At 45.6% G+C, this 16,195-nt stretch overlaps 1 protein-coding gene across 7 annotated transcripts in view; it reads left to right on the top strand.

The window, feature by feature from the left end:
- Positions 1-16,195, top strand: part of WDFY3 (WD repeat and FYVE domain containing 3) — a 353,725-nt gene that overhangs the window by 224,925 nt on the left and 112,605 nt on the right. For all 7 annotated transcript variants that reach the window (XM_073637114.1, XM_073637120.1, XM_073637116.1 and 4 more), the window contains 5 exons: positions 649-867; positions 2,013-2,194; positions 3,581-3,812; positions 4,711-4,871; positions 15,289-15,400. In XM_073637114.1, coding sequence (XP_073493215.1) covers positions 649-867; positions 2,013-2,194; positions 3,581-3,812; positions 4,711-4,871; positions 15,289-15,400 — 906 coding nt within the window. The remainder of the gene's footprint in view (positions 1-648; positions 868-2,012; positions 2,195-3,580; positions 3,813-4,710; positions 4,872-15,288; positions 15,401-16,195) is intronic.

Raw genomic sequence — 16,195 nt, 5'->3', positions numbered from 1 at the left:
CTGTACTTGGTTTGAACAGTCATTCTGTGCTGACAGAGTCCCTTTAATAGAGCAGTGATGTCACCGTTACACCAGCCTCTGGATCACTGTGGCCTGTGATTGACTGCAGCAGTCAGGTGACATTTAGCAGGAGGTCATCGTTAGTCCAGCGGCGGGTGGAATAGAGATAATCACCGATTCTTGTCTCTGTGCAGAGCACGGATCCAGGCGAGTTCCGGTTGGTATTATTGAGTTTATGTATACAGTCCCCTGGGCAAAGTTATATTTTGCCCGGGTAACCCATTTAGTGTATTCTTATTGCTACAGAAGCACTTTCACAAGATGGCTAACCTGAAGTAGGAGAAATGTAGTATAATAATTTAAAGAAAGAAAAAAGGTATCATTTAAGATCAGCAGACGAGAGAGGCATACATACATAGACATACATAGTAAGGTGCAGGTCTTCTGAAGATGCAGCTTGGGCATTCTTCCCAAATGATGGAGGACCACCAAAAAGATTAGCAATTGATAGGACTCTGTTCACTTTTAGTGTTACTTCTTCTTTGCAGAACAGAAGTTCAGTGTGTAAAAGTTTTGTTAATCCTTGCACAAGATAGTTATAAAAGTGTATTCTCAGGATTTGACATATTCATTTTTATCTTCGTGTAGGGGAACATCTTTTCCCACCTCCATCTGGATTAACATATTCCACGTGGTTCTGCATTGAGCATTTCAGTACGCCACCCAATAACCACCCGGTGCGACTGCTTACCATTGTCCGACGAGCAACCTCCTCTGAGCAGCATTACGTCTGTCTAGCCATTGTACTTTCTGCCAAGGACAAGTCCCTGATCGTGTCAACAAAGGAAGAACTACTTCAGAACTATGGTGACTATCCACTTCAGCTCAGTCATTCCACCGGATCTTTTTACCAGACTGGATATTATAGTATGATGCAATAAAATAAGGCTCTGGGCTTATATTAGACAGCTATACATTGGTTAAAAGAAAAAAATGTATTTAAGTTTGGTGGGGAGGAATATTATAGAAGGTTAAATCCAGAAAAACTCCAAATTTGCTTTTGCTGAGGCATCTACAGGTTATCCTGTCACAGTAGTATACCCAAAAATCCTAATGCTCTACACATAATTCAGAATATAGAGAACTGTTCCCTTTGTCCATCATCCAGATTGGATGAAAGCTACTCTTGAAAGTTTCATTGGATGATTTTGGTCAGATTGTAGCAAGTATTAATGCACCCAGTTGATGCAACTGAGATGGGATTAGAATTCTTGTACTGATTCACTTGTCTGATATCTGCCACATTATCATGTATCCAGCTCTGCATAACATGGGTATTTGGGGGTATGATAAAGTTGAAAACAGTGCCAGGTGCCAATGTAAAGGGTAAAGGACGGTTCACTGTCACTCTTATTAGAGCACTAGATGCCCCCGTCCCCCTTTATTATAGGACTTCAGTAGGTTCAACCTCAGGGATAGTGTTGGGTTGGCTCTGACCGGATGTCAGAACCACAGTTGGACCATCCTATTTTATTTTTCTTTGGTATAGCACCATTATGTATATTACTTGTACATATTGCATTTTTTGTGTTTGCAAAATTATCAAACGCCAATCTGCAGCTTGTACTGAGCAGTGTGAGATCTCCGCAGGGAGGAGAGACATCGAGGAGCTGTTACTCGGTTAACATGGGTGGAGAATGAGTTGAAATTACATAATGGATTACACAGGCATTCTGACAGATTTTCAAAGTATGTGCAGCGAACATCATTATCAGATCTAAGTGATCTATTCAATAATGTAGAATACAAGGAAAATATATGGTCTATATAAGCATTATGAAGACAAGCAAGTTAATTCTTTATTACCAGATTACAGCTCTAAACCATAATGGGGGAAGTTTGCATTACCTGACAAGTTACCTTTTTACCTTTCCAACCTCCTAGGACTATGACTTTTGATTTGCTCACCATTATGGTTTTAAATAATATATTTTCACATATTTATTCTGCAGTGGATGACTTTAGCGAGGAATCTTCCTTCTATGAGATCCTACCTTGTTGTGCCCGATTTCGATGCAGTGAGCTGATAATGGAAGGTCAATGGCATCACTTGGTTCTAGTCATGAGTAAAGGCATGCTGAAAAATAGCACCGCTACTCTCTACCTTGATGGGCAGCTGGTCAGTACTGTAAAGGTAAGTTTTTCTTTACTATAAATTCATAGTGACCATGTAACCTATTGTAGATGAGCACCCAAAATTGACTTTTCAAAGAATCTGTCACAGGAAATCTGATGTGGATATAAAGGAACCTTTTAAAAAGGTTGTATCTTGGAGAGGTCTTACTGTACTCAATTTTCTTCAACTAGTATTCATCTTTTATCAAGTTTGAAATTATGTAAACTTTTAACTAATCCTTTTTTATTTAAATTTCCTAAATCATTAATACACATGAAAATAAGAAACTTTGTAATATCTTATCAGATAAATCTACTTCTTTCTCCTCCTGGACTGATCATTCAGTCTCAATTCATGGTTAGAAGCTAAAGGTGCTTTAATACTGATTAAATCCTTACCTAGCTTGTAGAAATCAGTTCTGCTGTTTTAGTGAAATCCATAGTTAGATATTGTATGCAGTTGAGTATCAAGTGCGGTGGGGTGGGACAGTGAATTTACAGCTCTCCTTCCCGCCCTCCCTATTTTCCACCTGCTGCCTGCCTCATGTCTCCGACAGACAGACAGATCTCAGGCAGGTCACTAAAACGGGACTGACCTGTCAGTCAGGGACAGGAGGTGGGTGGATAAGGCAGGAGGGCAGGAGAGCTGCATGTGAGATGTCAAACCTCACTGCACTTGCAACTTATTAGAATCAGTTTGAGGTATAAAATCCTTGTGACTGGTTCTCTTTAAGTGTAGGTGAAGATAAAACTATTTGCTCCATATAAATTTATTTTAAATCTTATAACTATTTATTTTTTTCCAGTTTAAAGAAGCACTCATTTTGCCTTTCTACCAAGCTAATTTTTCTGTTTTCCATTAAGTCTATGACATTACGTGATTCGAAACAGACTAGCGGATTCCTTCTAAGCTCTATGTAGAAACAGGAGATCAATTTTCTCTGCACAAGTCATGAGTCATTGCAAAAATCTATGGCAAGAGGGAGAAGCGGAGCAGGTGGGTCAGAAGTTGAAGAGGAGACTGATACTTCTTGTTTCTGTATCATTCAACTCTTCAACCTCTGACACAGCTGCTCCGCCATTCCCCCATCATAGACTTTTGCAGCAACTCGTGACTTGTGCAGAGAAAATTGACCTCCTGTTTCTACATAAAGCTTAGACGGATTCCGCTAGTCTGTTTTGAATCACATGATGTCCTAGACCTAATGGAAAAGAGAAGAATTTTCTGGGTAGAAAGGCAAAATGAGCAATTGTAAGTACACAGTGCTATATAATATGATGATTGCAATATGTTAAGAGGATAAAAATTTTGATGGGAATGCTTCTTTAACAATAGAGTTTCACAAAAAATTAGAGTGTTTTTATGAAATGTAGCAATGTATTCCATATTTTCTAATCTCTACAGCTCCATTATGTACACAGTACTCCTGGTGGGTCAGGTTCAGCTAATCCACCTGTGGTTAGCACCGTCTATTCATACATTGGCACTCCTCCAGCTCAACGCCAACTCTCTTCCCTTGTTTGGCGCCTGGGACCAACTCACTTTTTGGAGGAAGTCTTGACTGCCGCCAGTGTTGGAGTCCTTTATGAACTGGGACCAAATTATGTTGGAAGCTTTCAAGCAGTTTGTTCTCCATGTGAGTTTTTTTTTTTTTGTTTAGTTGACGATTTGTGGAACATTGCAAAATGGTGCGCTTGCCAAAAATTATACACTGTGAAATACTAACTGTAATGGAGTAATACTCCCCACTCTCCTACCGTTCATCTGCCGATTCTTCCCTGGTCCTCAACAGTCTTTGGTTACCCAGCTCCAGTGATGACGTGACTGCTGCAGCTAATCACTGACTGTTGAAGTGACATGTTAACACTCCTGACTTCTAAATTGTGGTCAGTGATTGGCTGAACTGCAGAAGTTACATGTCTAGTCTACATGTCATCGCTGTAGCTGGTTTAAAAAAGGCCAACGTGGGGACCAGATAAGCTTTGGCATGGAAATGGCAAGGGGTTGGTAAGGTGAGTCTGCTAATACTCTAAACAATTGTAAGCTTCTTTGTGTGTGTGTATTTAGAGATAGATATATCTATTTATTCGTTCTAGACCCAGATAATTGACTTTTTATGTATGTCTTGTGGCTCTGTTCTTAGCGTCCCCCACTTAACAAGGTGATGGACAAAATTTCCACTTCCTAGTTTCATAGTAAAGTGTATTGCATGATAATTTCTCATGAAATGGCAAAATGATGATAAGGTTGAGAAAACTAAAAAAAGACATTACGAACCACAAAGTCTAGCAAAAATTACCTTTTCTTTTGTTCAAAAGGGTATATTTTTTTAAAATTTTCTTTTATTTGGCGTAAGTAAAAACCTGTGCTGTTTTGTATTCTAGTTCCTCCGTTTTCTGTATTTTAATTTTCGTCCGTTATACCGAGGTCTCAAAGATTTTATTTATATAACATACAGAATGATAAAATATACATAATATGAACGTCATTTCCATTGGAGGCATAAATACATCGACATTTGTTTTGTATTGCAGGCAAGGATTCCAAATCTGAATCAGGTACTCCTTCATTGGTATCTCTGGTGCCTGAAGAAAAGGTGTCCTTTGGTTTATATGCGCTTTCTGTATCTTCTCTAACTGTGGCAAGAATAAGAAAAGTTTACAACAAACTGGACAGCAAAGCAATTGCTAAGCAGGTAAGGTTCATCATGTAGCTGTGTGTGATCTTCTAAAATTATGTGATTTTGATTTTTTGTACATGTTCTAAAATATGGCAGCAATACAAACACTAAAAAATAGCATATATGACCTATACAGATATTAGTGATCACTTTGGTACCAGTCTAAAGGAGAAACTTTGAAAAACAATGGATCACGACCTTTAATGGTGTTTTTACATGCAGCTGTAAGCTGCTTATTTTCTGTCCTTTTTCTGGATGACGAATTCATATTACACTAGCAGAAAGTGCATGAGATTGTACTACATCTTATCCACATGCTGCTCTGAACTTGGCCTGCAGTGCAGATTTTAAATTTTCAAAATTTAGGTCTGGAATTGGTTGCAGATTTGATTCGAATTTTCCAGTGAGTTTAGTGAGGAATAGTGTTGAGCCACCCCCGTAGTGTTCGAGTTCGGTTCGGTTCGTCGAACACCCGTGTGTTCGCCGAACTGTTCGTCGAACTGTTCGTCGAACACCTTCGAACACCGTTAAAACCAATGGCAGGCAAACAAAAACACATAGAAACACATAGAAAACACCTTCAAAGGTGTCCAAAAGCTGACAAACTGCTCAGAAGACATAACTAACACATGGAAAAGTGACAAGTACATATAGTCATGCGAAAAGAAAAGAGGTGGAGGAGTAAAAGGAGGGGGAGACACAGATATAGGCATGTCATGCCCTTCTAAAATCCAAAAAGTGAGAAGCCGACACGGCCAGTCCGCTCCTGCCCGTGCCACCTCCGTGTCGCCGGGTTTGTGCCAGAGCCGCGGTGAACCCTGACGGCCAGCCCCCCTCTCCCAATACTGGTGCCTGTCCGCTGGTGGGTCGAGCGAGCCCCCCTGTGGTGGAGGCAGCTCTAAGCTTTTTAATTTAAATTGTCTCTCTAATTTGAATGAATACACTTTAAATCCATTTACAAGGATCTATTGGAGGGCAAGTCTCATGCCAGCAGCCGCGGTAATTCCAGCTCCAGTAGCGTCCACTAAAGCTGCTGCAGTTAAAAAGCTTTTATAAGGATCGAGCTCGGCTGTCCACCGCAAGGCATCCTACTGCCAGTCCCAGCCCCTATGCCTTGGGGTGCCTCCTGATGCTCTTCACTAAGTATCCCATGGTCCCGAAGCATTTCCTTTGAAAAAATTAAGTGTCTAAACTACAGGTGGTGCAGCTTGCTTAACAGCCGGGATAATCCGCTCACTAGCAGACACTGCTACTAGGCACAAAGTATTTCCTGGGCTAGATGCAGTTAAAAATTTGTAATTAGATACTCTCGTTGGATGCTGAGAAAGCATTCCATAGAGTCTCCTGGCACGCCATATATGATTCTCTTAAAAAGCTTGGGGTAGGGGTCTAGGGGACCCTTTTATAGCCAAAATCACGGCCCTGTATCGCAATACGTCACCTAGGCTGAAGATAAATGGAACTGTAGCACCCTGAGGGCTCGGTTGCTACAGACGTATTGCACCTCACCCAGAGGTGTGATATCTCACTCTCAGGTAAGGATGGAGTGTGGATCAGGACCCGACACCTGCATGCATTACACCACATTGCCGTGGGGCAGGGCGACCAATATGCCCCTGAGATGGGCACGACAGTCCCTGTCCCTGGCTGGAGTGGGGGGAGGGAACACTGAGGAAGGGGAACCCTGTAGTGCAGGAGCAGGGAGGAAGCAGTTCCTGGGTGCATTGAGAAGGGAGTATAAAAGGTGGGCACCATCTTAGTTCAGTGCAGAGAAGTCTGAGCAGAAGTGGCAGGGAGCAGGGGCTCTGCATGAGCTCTGCTCCGGAGGCGGGCCTAGTAACAGAGGCCCAGGCCTGGAAGAGGGAGAAGGAAGGAAGAGGAGCGGAGAAGGCTCCAGGAACGAGGAATGAAGGGATCCCAGGGGTGCGGACGGGCGAGTCGCCACCGCACGCCCGAATCCACCTGCGTGGAGGGGTCAGGCCAAAGGGGGAGACCGGTCCCCGAACTAGTGGAGGCAGGAAACGACCCTCAGCTAGAAACCGGAGGCTCTGACATTTTATGTGGCGCAGCCCCTCGCTACACCCGCTAGGAAGGCACCACATAGGGTCAGGGAAACTGGCGCCAAGTTTACCAAGAGGAGGCCCGAGGCAGCCGGACAGAAGTGTTGGTAAGAAAGGCCAGACAAAGGACACACAAAGGGGGTCCTGTGAAGTGCTCCAAAGTTATCTGGGAGTTGTCTGAGCCCCTCACCTGGTGAGCACAGTACGACGTGGGCAGCCGTTACCTGCAGACGTGGTCTGGATAATAAGAACTGTGAGTAAAGGCCCTGAACTGCATCACTGACTCCGTGTCGTTACTGCTGCTGCCCTGCACCATCACCCCCATCCTCCGCATACACTGCCCTGAGGCTATACTCCTCCCGTGGGGAGTTATGCTACGCTCTGCTGCACCCACAACACCAGCCTCAGTGGTCTGCCCTGTAGCGGCGGTTCACTCTGACTGCAATCCACGGGTGGCGTAGTCGGACATTTAAACATGAAAACCACATAAATAGTTCCGCCACTGGTTTGACCGCCCTGAGCCACGGAACTGGGTCGCCGCCACGAAGACTACAACCACCAGCATCCACCAAAAAGGGTCCGGCTCCGGGTGTCCCAAGGCCCAGGGGGTGCGTCAGAACATTTTCATCACCTTTCACAATCACCAATGGGACAAGGCAGTGATGTCCTCTGTCCCCTCTCTTATACATCCTAGTGACGGAGCACCTGCTCTCATCAATTCGCCATAACCCCAATTTTAGGTGGATTGAGGTGGGAGGCACCGAGTACAAGTGCTCTCTATTTGCTGATGATGTCCTAGTATATATCACTCAATCACATATATCCATCCATGCTGTTATGGCTGAAATAGATCACTTTGTTACATGGTAAAATTTTAAAATCAATGCAGCGAAGTCTGAGGCCCTCGATGTCTCCCTCCCCAAATCCATATAGGATTCCATCCAGTCCAACTTTCCCTTTGCCTGGCCCTGACCGGGTATCAAATACTTAGGAATTCCTATTCATAGAGACCTCTCCCATCTATGTTATCTTAATTTTGGGCCCTTTATTGAACAACTCCATACAGACCACGGTTGGCAAGTTAGAACTGTAAGATTCACTACGTGAACCACTGGTGTTTTGTGGAAAAGCACATGTACACTGCGTTCCAAATTATTATCCAAAAAGTGTTTAGGAGTGATAAGGGAAGAATTTGTTTGTTTGTCAGTTAAACTCATTGATGGTGATGTGTGTCAGGGCTCTTTATATCACTGTAAGCAATTGCAGACACCTGTGCTAATTAGTTTGGCAGGTGTGTCCAATGAAAGGCAAGACTACTTAAGAAGGCTCTCTCACATTATTAAGCAGCCTACATTTTCTGCCAAAATGGGAAAGAAAAAGGATGTGTCGGCTGCTGAGAAGCAACAAATTGTGGAGTGTTTAGGTCAAGGCATGACTACAATCAACATTGTGCGATGATCAGGATGAAGTGTCTTGGCAATCAAGAAGTATGTAGCTGATTCACAGTACACACGTGTGCGTGCTGATAAGGGCAAATTGAGGACTCTTTCCTACAGGCAATTACGTCAGGTTGAAAGAGCAGCGGCAAAAAAGCCTTGTCATAGCAGTAGACAAGTTTTTGAAGCTGCTTGTGCCTCCAACGTCCCCCGAACAACAAGATGCAGGGTCCTTCAGAGGTTTGCAGCTGTGCATGCGCCATCCTGTCGACCTCCTCTATCCACTTCACACAAGCAGAAACGGCTCCAGTGGGCCAAACATTACATGAAGACTGATTTCAAAACTGTTTTGTTCACGGATGAGTGCCGTGCAGCGCTCGATGGTCCAGATGGATGGAGTGGAGGATGGCTGGTTGATGGACACCCCACGCAAACACGGCTACAGCGCCAACAAGGAGGAGGTGGAGTAATGTTTTGGGCTGGAATCATGGGGAGAGAGATTGTCGGCCCCTTTAGGATCCCTGAAGGCGCTAAAGATGAACTCCATAATGTATGTGGATTTTCTCAAACAGCACTTCCTGCCATGGTTCAAGAAGAAGAACCGTGTATTTCACAGCAAGATCATTTTTCTGCATGATAATGCACCATCTCATGCTGCACATAAAACATCTGCATCTCTGGCTGATATGGGCATAAAAGGGGACAAACTTATGGTGTGACCCCCATGCTCCCCTGACCTCTACCCCATTCAGAACCTTTGGAGCATCATTAAAAGGAGTGTCTATGATGGCGGGAGGCAGTTCACATCTAAGCAACAGCTCTGGGAGGGTATTCTGTCCTCATGCAAAACAATTGAAGCAGAAACCATCCAAAACCTGACAAATTCAATGGACGAGAGAGTTCAGAAGCTCCTTTCGAACAAGGGGTCCTATGTGAAAATGTAACATCACCTAGAATAAAGTTTTGAGTTGAAAACTGTTTGATTTCAGTTTCTAACAACCTGCTAATGCTTATAATTTCAAAAATGACCATTTTTTTGGTCTTTATTAAAATGAAAAGGTTGATCGAAAAGTTTGGGGGATCTAAGAGTGTGGCAACCCAGTAGTCATGATTACTTCGAATTCTGACAATATGAGGGTCATGCTGCAGGTAGTGCAGCAAGAAGGCACTTATGTGCCTTGCGCATCTCGGAGCCCCGAAATTATTTTCCGGGCTAGATGCAGCTAAAAATTATTTTTAATTTTAAATCTGGTGAAGCTTTAGTATAGATGGCCTAATAGGATCAGTGCTGCACACTGCTACAAAGCCCAAATTATTTTCCAGTCAAGATACAGATAAACATGATTAGTAATTTGAAAGCTTAAAACGGTTGGTAGGGTGATTTTAACCAATCATCAAGCTTTTACTCTCCCCAGGATGACACAGGGGTAGAAAAGTCGTTTCGGATCCATGATTTGTTCATCTTTATGAACGTGAGTCTGTCTACATTATCAGTGGAGAGCCGCGTGCGCTTATCTGTCAGCACACCACCAGCAGCGCTGAACACACGTTCAGACAGAACGCTGGCTGCGGGGCATGACAAGATCTCCAAGGCGTAAGTGGCTAGCTCCGGCCATTTATCCAGATTGGAAGCCCAAAAAGAGCAAGAGTCCAGTGACACAGTCGTGGCTTCAATGTTTACTTGGAGATACTCCTGTACCATCGTCTCTAGGCGTTGACTGTGTGTCAGACTTCTTGTCTCCTGTGGCCTTGCAAAGGATGGGCTAAAAAAGTGGTGAAATGATTCCGCAAAATTGATGTTACCAGCAGATACTGTGGTTCTGTTACGGTTTGAGTGCTGAACACTTGACGGTCCCACGGTTGGCAAGTTGGAACTGTGAGATTCACTACGTGCACCACTGGTATTTTGTGGAAAAGCACATGTAAGATTCTGCAACAGTCTCTGCTGATACTCCTGCATGCGTGCATCCCTTTCTATGGCAGGAATAATTTCTGCAAATTTACTTTTGTACCGGGGATCTAACAGTGTGGCAACCCAGTAGTCAGGATTATTTCTAATTCTCACAATTCGAGGGTCATGTTGCAGGTAGTGCAGCAAGAAGGCACTCATGTGTGTTGCGCATCCAGGAGCACCAAGTCCCTGTTGTGTTGGTGGCGAGGTAACAATCATGCTTCCTTCCTCTGTCCTCTCCCCCCAACCTCGCACAACAGAAATGTGATCAAGGTCTCCCTCATCTGATGAGTCTTCCATCAGTTCGTCCTCCACTTCTTCCTGGGCTCCTGCACCTTCCTCACTAGTTTGGCTGCTACCATGCGCCCTGGTAAAACCATCTCCCCCACCCTCACATGCCTGCCGCCTTGGTGCTGCCGACCGTCTGGACCTTGCAGATGTTAGCCCTTCCGCATACAACTCCTCCTCCTCTACTTCCTCCACCTCCTCTTGTGCCACCACCTGACTCCGAATTCTGTTTAACATGTGCTCCAGCATGTAAATCACCGGAATAGTCATGCTGATAATGGCATCGTCAGCACTAAACATCTTCGTCGCCATTTCAAAACTGTGCAGAAGGGTGCATAGGTCCCTGATCTGAGACCACTCCTCCAGCGTGATTTGCCCCACCTCTGAATCTTGTTGGCCCAGGCTATACGTCAGAACGTATTGCACCAGGGCTTGTCGGTGCTGCCACAGTCGCTGCAACATGTGCAGAGTTGAATTCCACCGGGTAGGCACATCGCATTTTAGCCGGTGAAGTGGCAGGCCCAACGACTTCTGTAGAGATGTAAGTCGCTGAGCTGCGGGATGCGAACGGCGGAAGTGAGCACACAGCGACCGTGCCCTCTGCAGAAGGCCATCTAGTCTGGGATAGTGGGCTAAAAATTGCTGGACAACCAGGTTCAACACGTGAGCCATACAAGGCACGTGTGTGACATTGCCCCGGCGAAGGGCCGCACCCAGGTTTGCAGCATTGTCGCACACGGCCTTCCCTGGTTTCAGGTCCAGTGGAGACAACCATTCATGAAATTGGTTCTCCAGAGCTGACCACAACTCCTCAGCTGTGTGACTCACATTTCCCAGACATTTCAATGTAAAAACCGCCTGATGACGTTGAGCCCTACTGCCAGCATAGTAAGGAGGTGTGCAGGATCCCTTCTGCGCAGTTAGAAAGCTTGTGGCATGACCAGACAGGCTTTGGGTGCAGGTGGAAGACCGAGAGGAGGTTGAGGAGGCAGAAGCAGTGGAGGAACTTTGACATAAAGAGGATTGACGCACAACTCGTGGGGACGGCAAGACTTGGACAGCAGCCCCTTGTCCTGCTGTCACCATAGTTACCCAGTGCCCAGTCAGCGACATGTAACGTCCCTGTCCATGCCTACTCGTCCAAGTGTCTGTGGTGAAATGCACCCTGTCACACACAGAGTTTCTCAAAGAAGCGGTGATGTTGTGTGCGACATGCTGGTGGAGCGCAGGCACACCTTTCTTTGAGAAGTAGTGCCGACTGGGCATCTGGTACTGGGGCACTGCGACGGACATAAGGTCTCGAAAATCCTCTGTGTCCACCAGGCGGAAAGGCAGCATTTCTGTAGCCAAGAGCTTGCAGATGGTGAAATTCAACCTCTTAGCTTTCTCATGTCTAGGAGGAAATGGTCTTTTACTTGTCCACATCTGAGGGACCGAGGGCTGGCTATTGTGCTTAGACGGGGTTGATAAGGGTGTCCCCGGCAAACTGCCGGTCTGTGAGGAAGATGCAGGCGGACATGTTAGGTTGCCTTGATCCAAAGGTGGTGCTATCGATGTCGGACAGCGCTCAACACCAGCTGGTGTTACCACCTCCAAAGAAAATGATGACCTGCCAATCACGCTGGCTGTTGCGGGTAAAGAGGTGGCAGGTCTGCGCCCCAAAACAGGTGTGACTGCTGTCCCCCCAGTCACAGAGGATGAAGAGGCCGCGGATGCACAAGATATGGCAGACGGTGATTGGCCCGGCCAGCTAGGCCGCATTGTAGCACACTGAGCTTCCACTGCAACTTATGCTTCATGTCCATGTGCCGGTTCATGCATGAAGTACTCAAACTATGTATTTTTTGGCCTCTACTTAGCTTTTGCTGACAAATGTTACAGATAACACGAGTTGGGTCATCTTTATCGATCTGAAAAAATGCCCAGGCTATGCAAGGCTTAGCACCCATGCGACCTGAAGAGCCACCACGACTTGTGGTGAGAGGCAGAGTTGTGTTTGAGGATGCAGTTGTTGACGTGCTTCCAGTACTACGTCTCTGTCCAGGAAGGCGCAACCTGACCTCGTCGTCACTAGCATCTTCCTCCACCTCCTCTGCTGACCTCATCTCTTGGCTGACTGTGGGTTGACAGTAAGTGGGATCTCCGACCTCATCATCATCACCCTGTGCGTTATCACACCCGTCGTCCTCAGAGCCAACCTGTTCCTGCCCTGACAAAAAACTAAAGTTGTCGCTCCAATCAGGTATTTGAGTCTTATCATCGTCTTCCTCATTGTCTCCACCAACAGGAGTTACAGTTTGGGAATGAGGGTCTACATTATGGTCAGAACCTTCTGCGTCTGGTCCTGGATCCGACTCATAAAGATTCTGGGCATCAGTGCAGATCATTTCCTCGTCTGGATTCACAGAAGCGCTGGAGTCGACCTCTGATTCCCAGGCTATAGTATGAGTAAACAGCTCTGCAGACTCAACCATCTGTTCTACCTCATACTCAGACGGGCAGCTGGAGATTTGGGAGCTGTGAGGAAGCAAGTGCGATTTGGGTGACACCTTTGAGGACTGGAGTATTTGTGATGTTGAAGTTGATGTGGAGGAGAGCCCACTTAAAGGAGCACTTGATATCCGTTGAAGCACCTGCTGTTTTTGTGCCTCATCTGGAATTTGTAGCGATTGGCGTGGCCGTAAGAAAGGGATCTTATCACATTGTCCGCTAAAAGAAGTAGACATTTTAGTTTGGCTGGAAGATGGTCTTTCTTCTGCAGATGTTACTGTTGCTTTAACACCTACCCCACGGACACAACCTTTTTTCCCCTTCCCAACACGCCTATTCCCCTTTCCACCAGCAGCAGGCCTTTTTCCACTCATTTTGGTGGTTAACTAATTCACAACTCTGGAGTTGTTTGCACAAAAAAACAATGGATGGTAACTGAGCAGAGCTGAGTGGCCAAACTGTGGTATTAGGCCAAAACTATTGGCTGGGTTAGATGCAGAAAAAAATTATTTTGAATTTGCAACCTGATGGAGGTCAGTATAGATGGACTAATACAAATAGTCCCACACACTGCTAGAAGCCCAAATATTTTTTCAGAGGTACTGTAGATGCAGATAAAAATTATTTTTAATTTGCAACCTGATGGAGGTCAGTATAGATGGACTAATAGACCAAGTCCCACACACTGCTAGAAGCCCAAATATTTTTTCAGAGCTAGATGCAGAAAAAAATTATTTTTAATTTGCAACCTGATGGAGGTCAGTATAGATGGACTAATAGACCAAGTCCCACACACCGCTAGAAGCCCAAATATTTTTTCAGAGCTAGATGCAGAAAAAAATTATATTCAGTTTGCAACCTGATGGAGGTCAGTATAGATGGACTAATAGAATGATGCTATGCCCAAAAGATTTTACTTCACTAGGTGCAGTAAAAAAATTGGTATTCTATACACAGGTGGTATATCTTGCAACACAGATAGGCTACTCCACTGACTAACACACTCTGCAATAGGCCAAAAAGGATTAGCTTTGCTAGATTCAGCCAAATGCTGTGAAAAAAACTTGCACAGCACTGGCACAGACCTGCCTGGCAAAAACTGATAGGAACTCATGTAACCTAGTCCTGAAAAGGACTGCAATTACAATTAGTCTTTACTCCCACAACCTATCTATTTAAGAGCACAGACCTCCCTGATAAAAGTCGTAGGAAATGCTGTAACCTAGTCCTTAAAAGGACTGCAATCACAACTATTCCCTACTCCCAAGCTATCTGTATATTTGTGCGAAAATTGGCTTGAAATTAACAAGGTATAGCGCACACAGCAACAGCGGTGCCGTCTAACACGCAGCTGCAGCAGTGAGAAAATGGTGGCGACGGGGAAAATGGCTTGGTCTTATAGGGCAAGGACATGTGACATACACTGCCAATGACACATGCCCTTGCTTGTGTGAAAAAAAGCACTTCGCTCCGTGTGTGCGCTGCTGATAGGCTGACAGATTGCACCTCCCCACTGCAAATGCGGGAAAGAGAAAAAAAAATGGAGATCTTCATTGTTCCTGCAGAGATCCATCCTCTGCCCCTCCCCCCACCCCGCTGTACACTCAAACTGCGTATTAACATTAATTTTCATCATTACTGAGAAAAAATCCAGTTATGATTTTGGTGCACGAACAGTTATCGAACATAACCTCGAACAGCCGAATTTTTCTCAAATTGTTCGTGTTCGCCGAACGGCTCGAACACCGCCCAAAACAGCTCGAATTTGAGATTGGCGAACAGTTCGAGTAGAAGAACGCTCATCTCTAGTGAGGAAGTCAAAGTCCACAGCAAACTTCATTTGTTGCAGATTGCTTCAACAACTCATCAAAAATTAAAATTTGCGAAAATAAAAAACAAACAACAAACCTAAAACTATACACATCTCACCTAACCGCTTCTGTGGTTCATTTGCTTGGTCATCTTTTGGTCTGTGTACAATTTGGCCTCCTGCAGTGCCGTCTAGTTCCATGTGACTGCTGCAGCAATGTGTGACTGTACGTAATAACAGGAAGCCCACCCACTGTATATGAAGATGGATATGGACTTTGCTCACAAAAATGTAAAGTAACTGTGAAGTTAGGGCCACTTTGTGAGTTATTGTCCAACAGCAGGCGGCAAAAATTACATTAGAGATGCCTGTAACTTTATATGTGTTGTGTTTGTAGTTGGCAATATCATCTCATGAAAATGCCACGCCGGTGAAGCTGCTGCATAACTCAGCTGGACATTTGAATGGCCCTGCTCGGACAATAGGAGCAGCACTTATTGGCTACCTAGGTAATATGTTTTCTTCTGTTCTCTTTTCTTCTCAATCTCACCTCCCCCTTCCTTCCTCACCTTTCTCCCCTCCTTTCCTCTTCTCCCCTCCTTTGCTCTTCTCCCCTCCTTTGCTCTTCTCCCCTCCTTTGCTCTTCTCCCCTCCTTTCCTCTTCTCCCCTCCTTTCCTCTTCTCCCCTCCTTTCCTCTTCTCCCCTCCTTTCCTCTTCTCCCCTCCCTTCCTCTTCTCCCCTCCCTTCTTCTCCTCCCCTCCCTTCTTCTCCTCCCCTCCCTTCTTCTCCTCCCCTCCCTTCTTCTCCTCCCCTCCCTTCTTCTCCTCCCCTCCCTTCTTCTCCTCCCCTCCCTTCTTCTCCCCCCCCTTCTTCTCCTCCCCATCCTTCTTCTCCTCCCCTCCCTTCTTCTTCTCCCCTCCCTTCTTCTTCTCCCCTCCCTTCTTCTCCTCCCCTCCCTTCTTCTCCTCCCCTCCCTTCTTCTCCTCCCCTCCCTTCTTCTCCTCCCCCCCTTCTTCTCCTCCCCATCCTTCTTCTCCTCCCCTCCCTTCTTCTTCTCCCCTCCCTTCTTCTTCTCCCCTCCCTTCTTCTTCTCCCCTCCCTTCTTCTCCTCCCCTCCCTTCTCCTCCCCTCCCTTCTACTCCTCCCCTCCCTTCTACTCCTCCCCTCCCTTCCTCCCCTCCCTTCCTCTCCTCCCCTCCCCTCCCTTCCTCTCCTCCCCTCCCTTACTCTCCTCCCCTCCCTTACTCTCCTCCCCTCCCTTACTCTCCTCCCCTCCATTACTCTCCTCCCCTTCCTCTCCTCC

The sequence above is a fragment of the Phyllobates terribilis genome, unplaced genomic scaffold, assembly GCF_046119375.1.
Source record: "Phyllobates terribilis strain yellow unplaced genomic scaffold, ASM4611937v1 Scaffold_1__5_contigs__length_1240528914, whole genome shotgun sequence".
Taxonomy (NCBI): domain Eukaryota; kingdom Metazoa; phylum Chordata; class Amphibia; order Anura; family Dendrobatidae; genus Phyllobates; species Phyllobates terribilis.
This window is presented reverse-complemented; position numbering and strand designations above follow the sequence as displayed.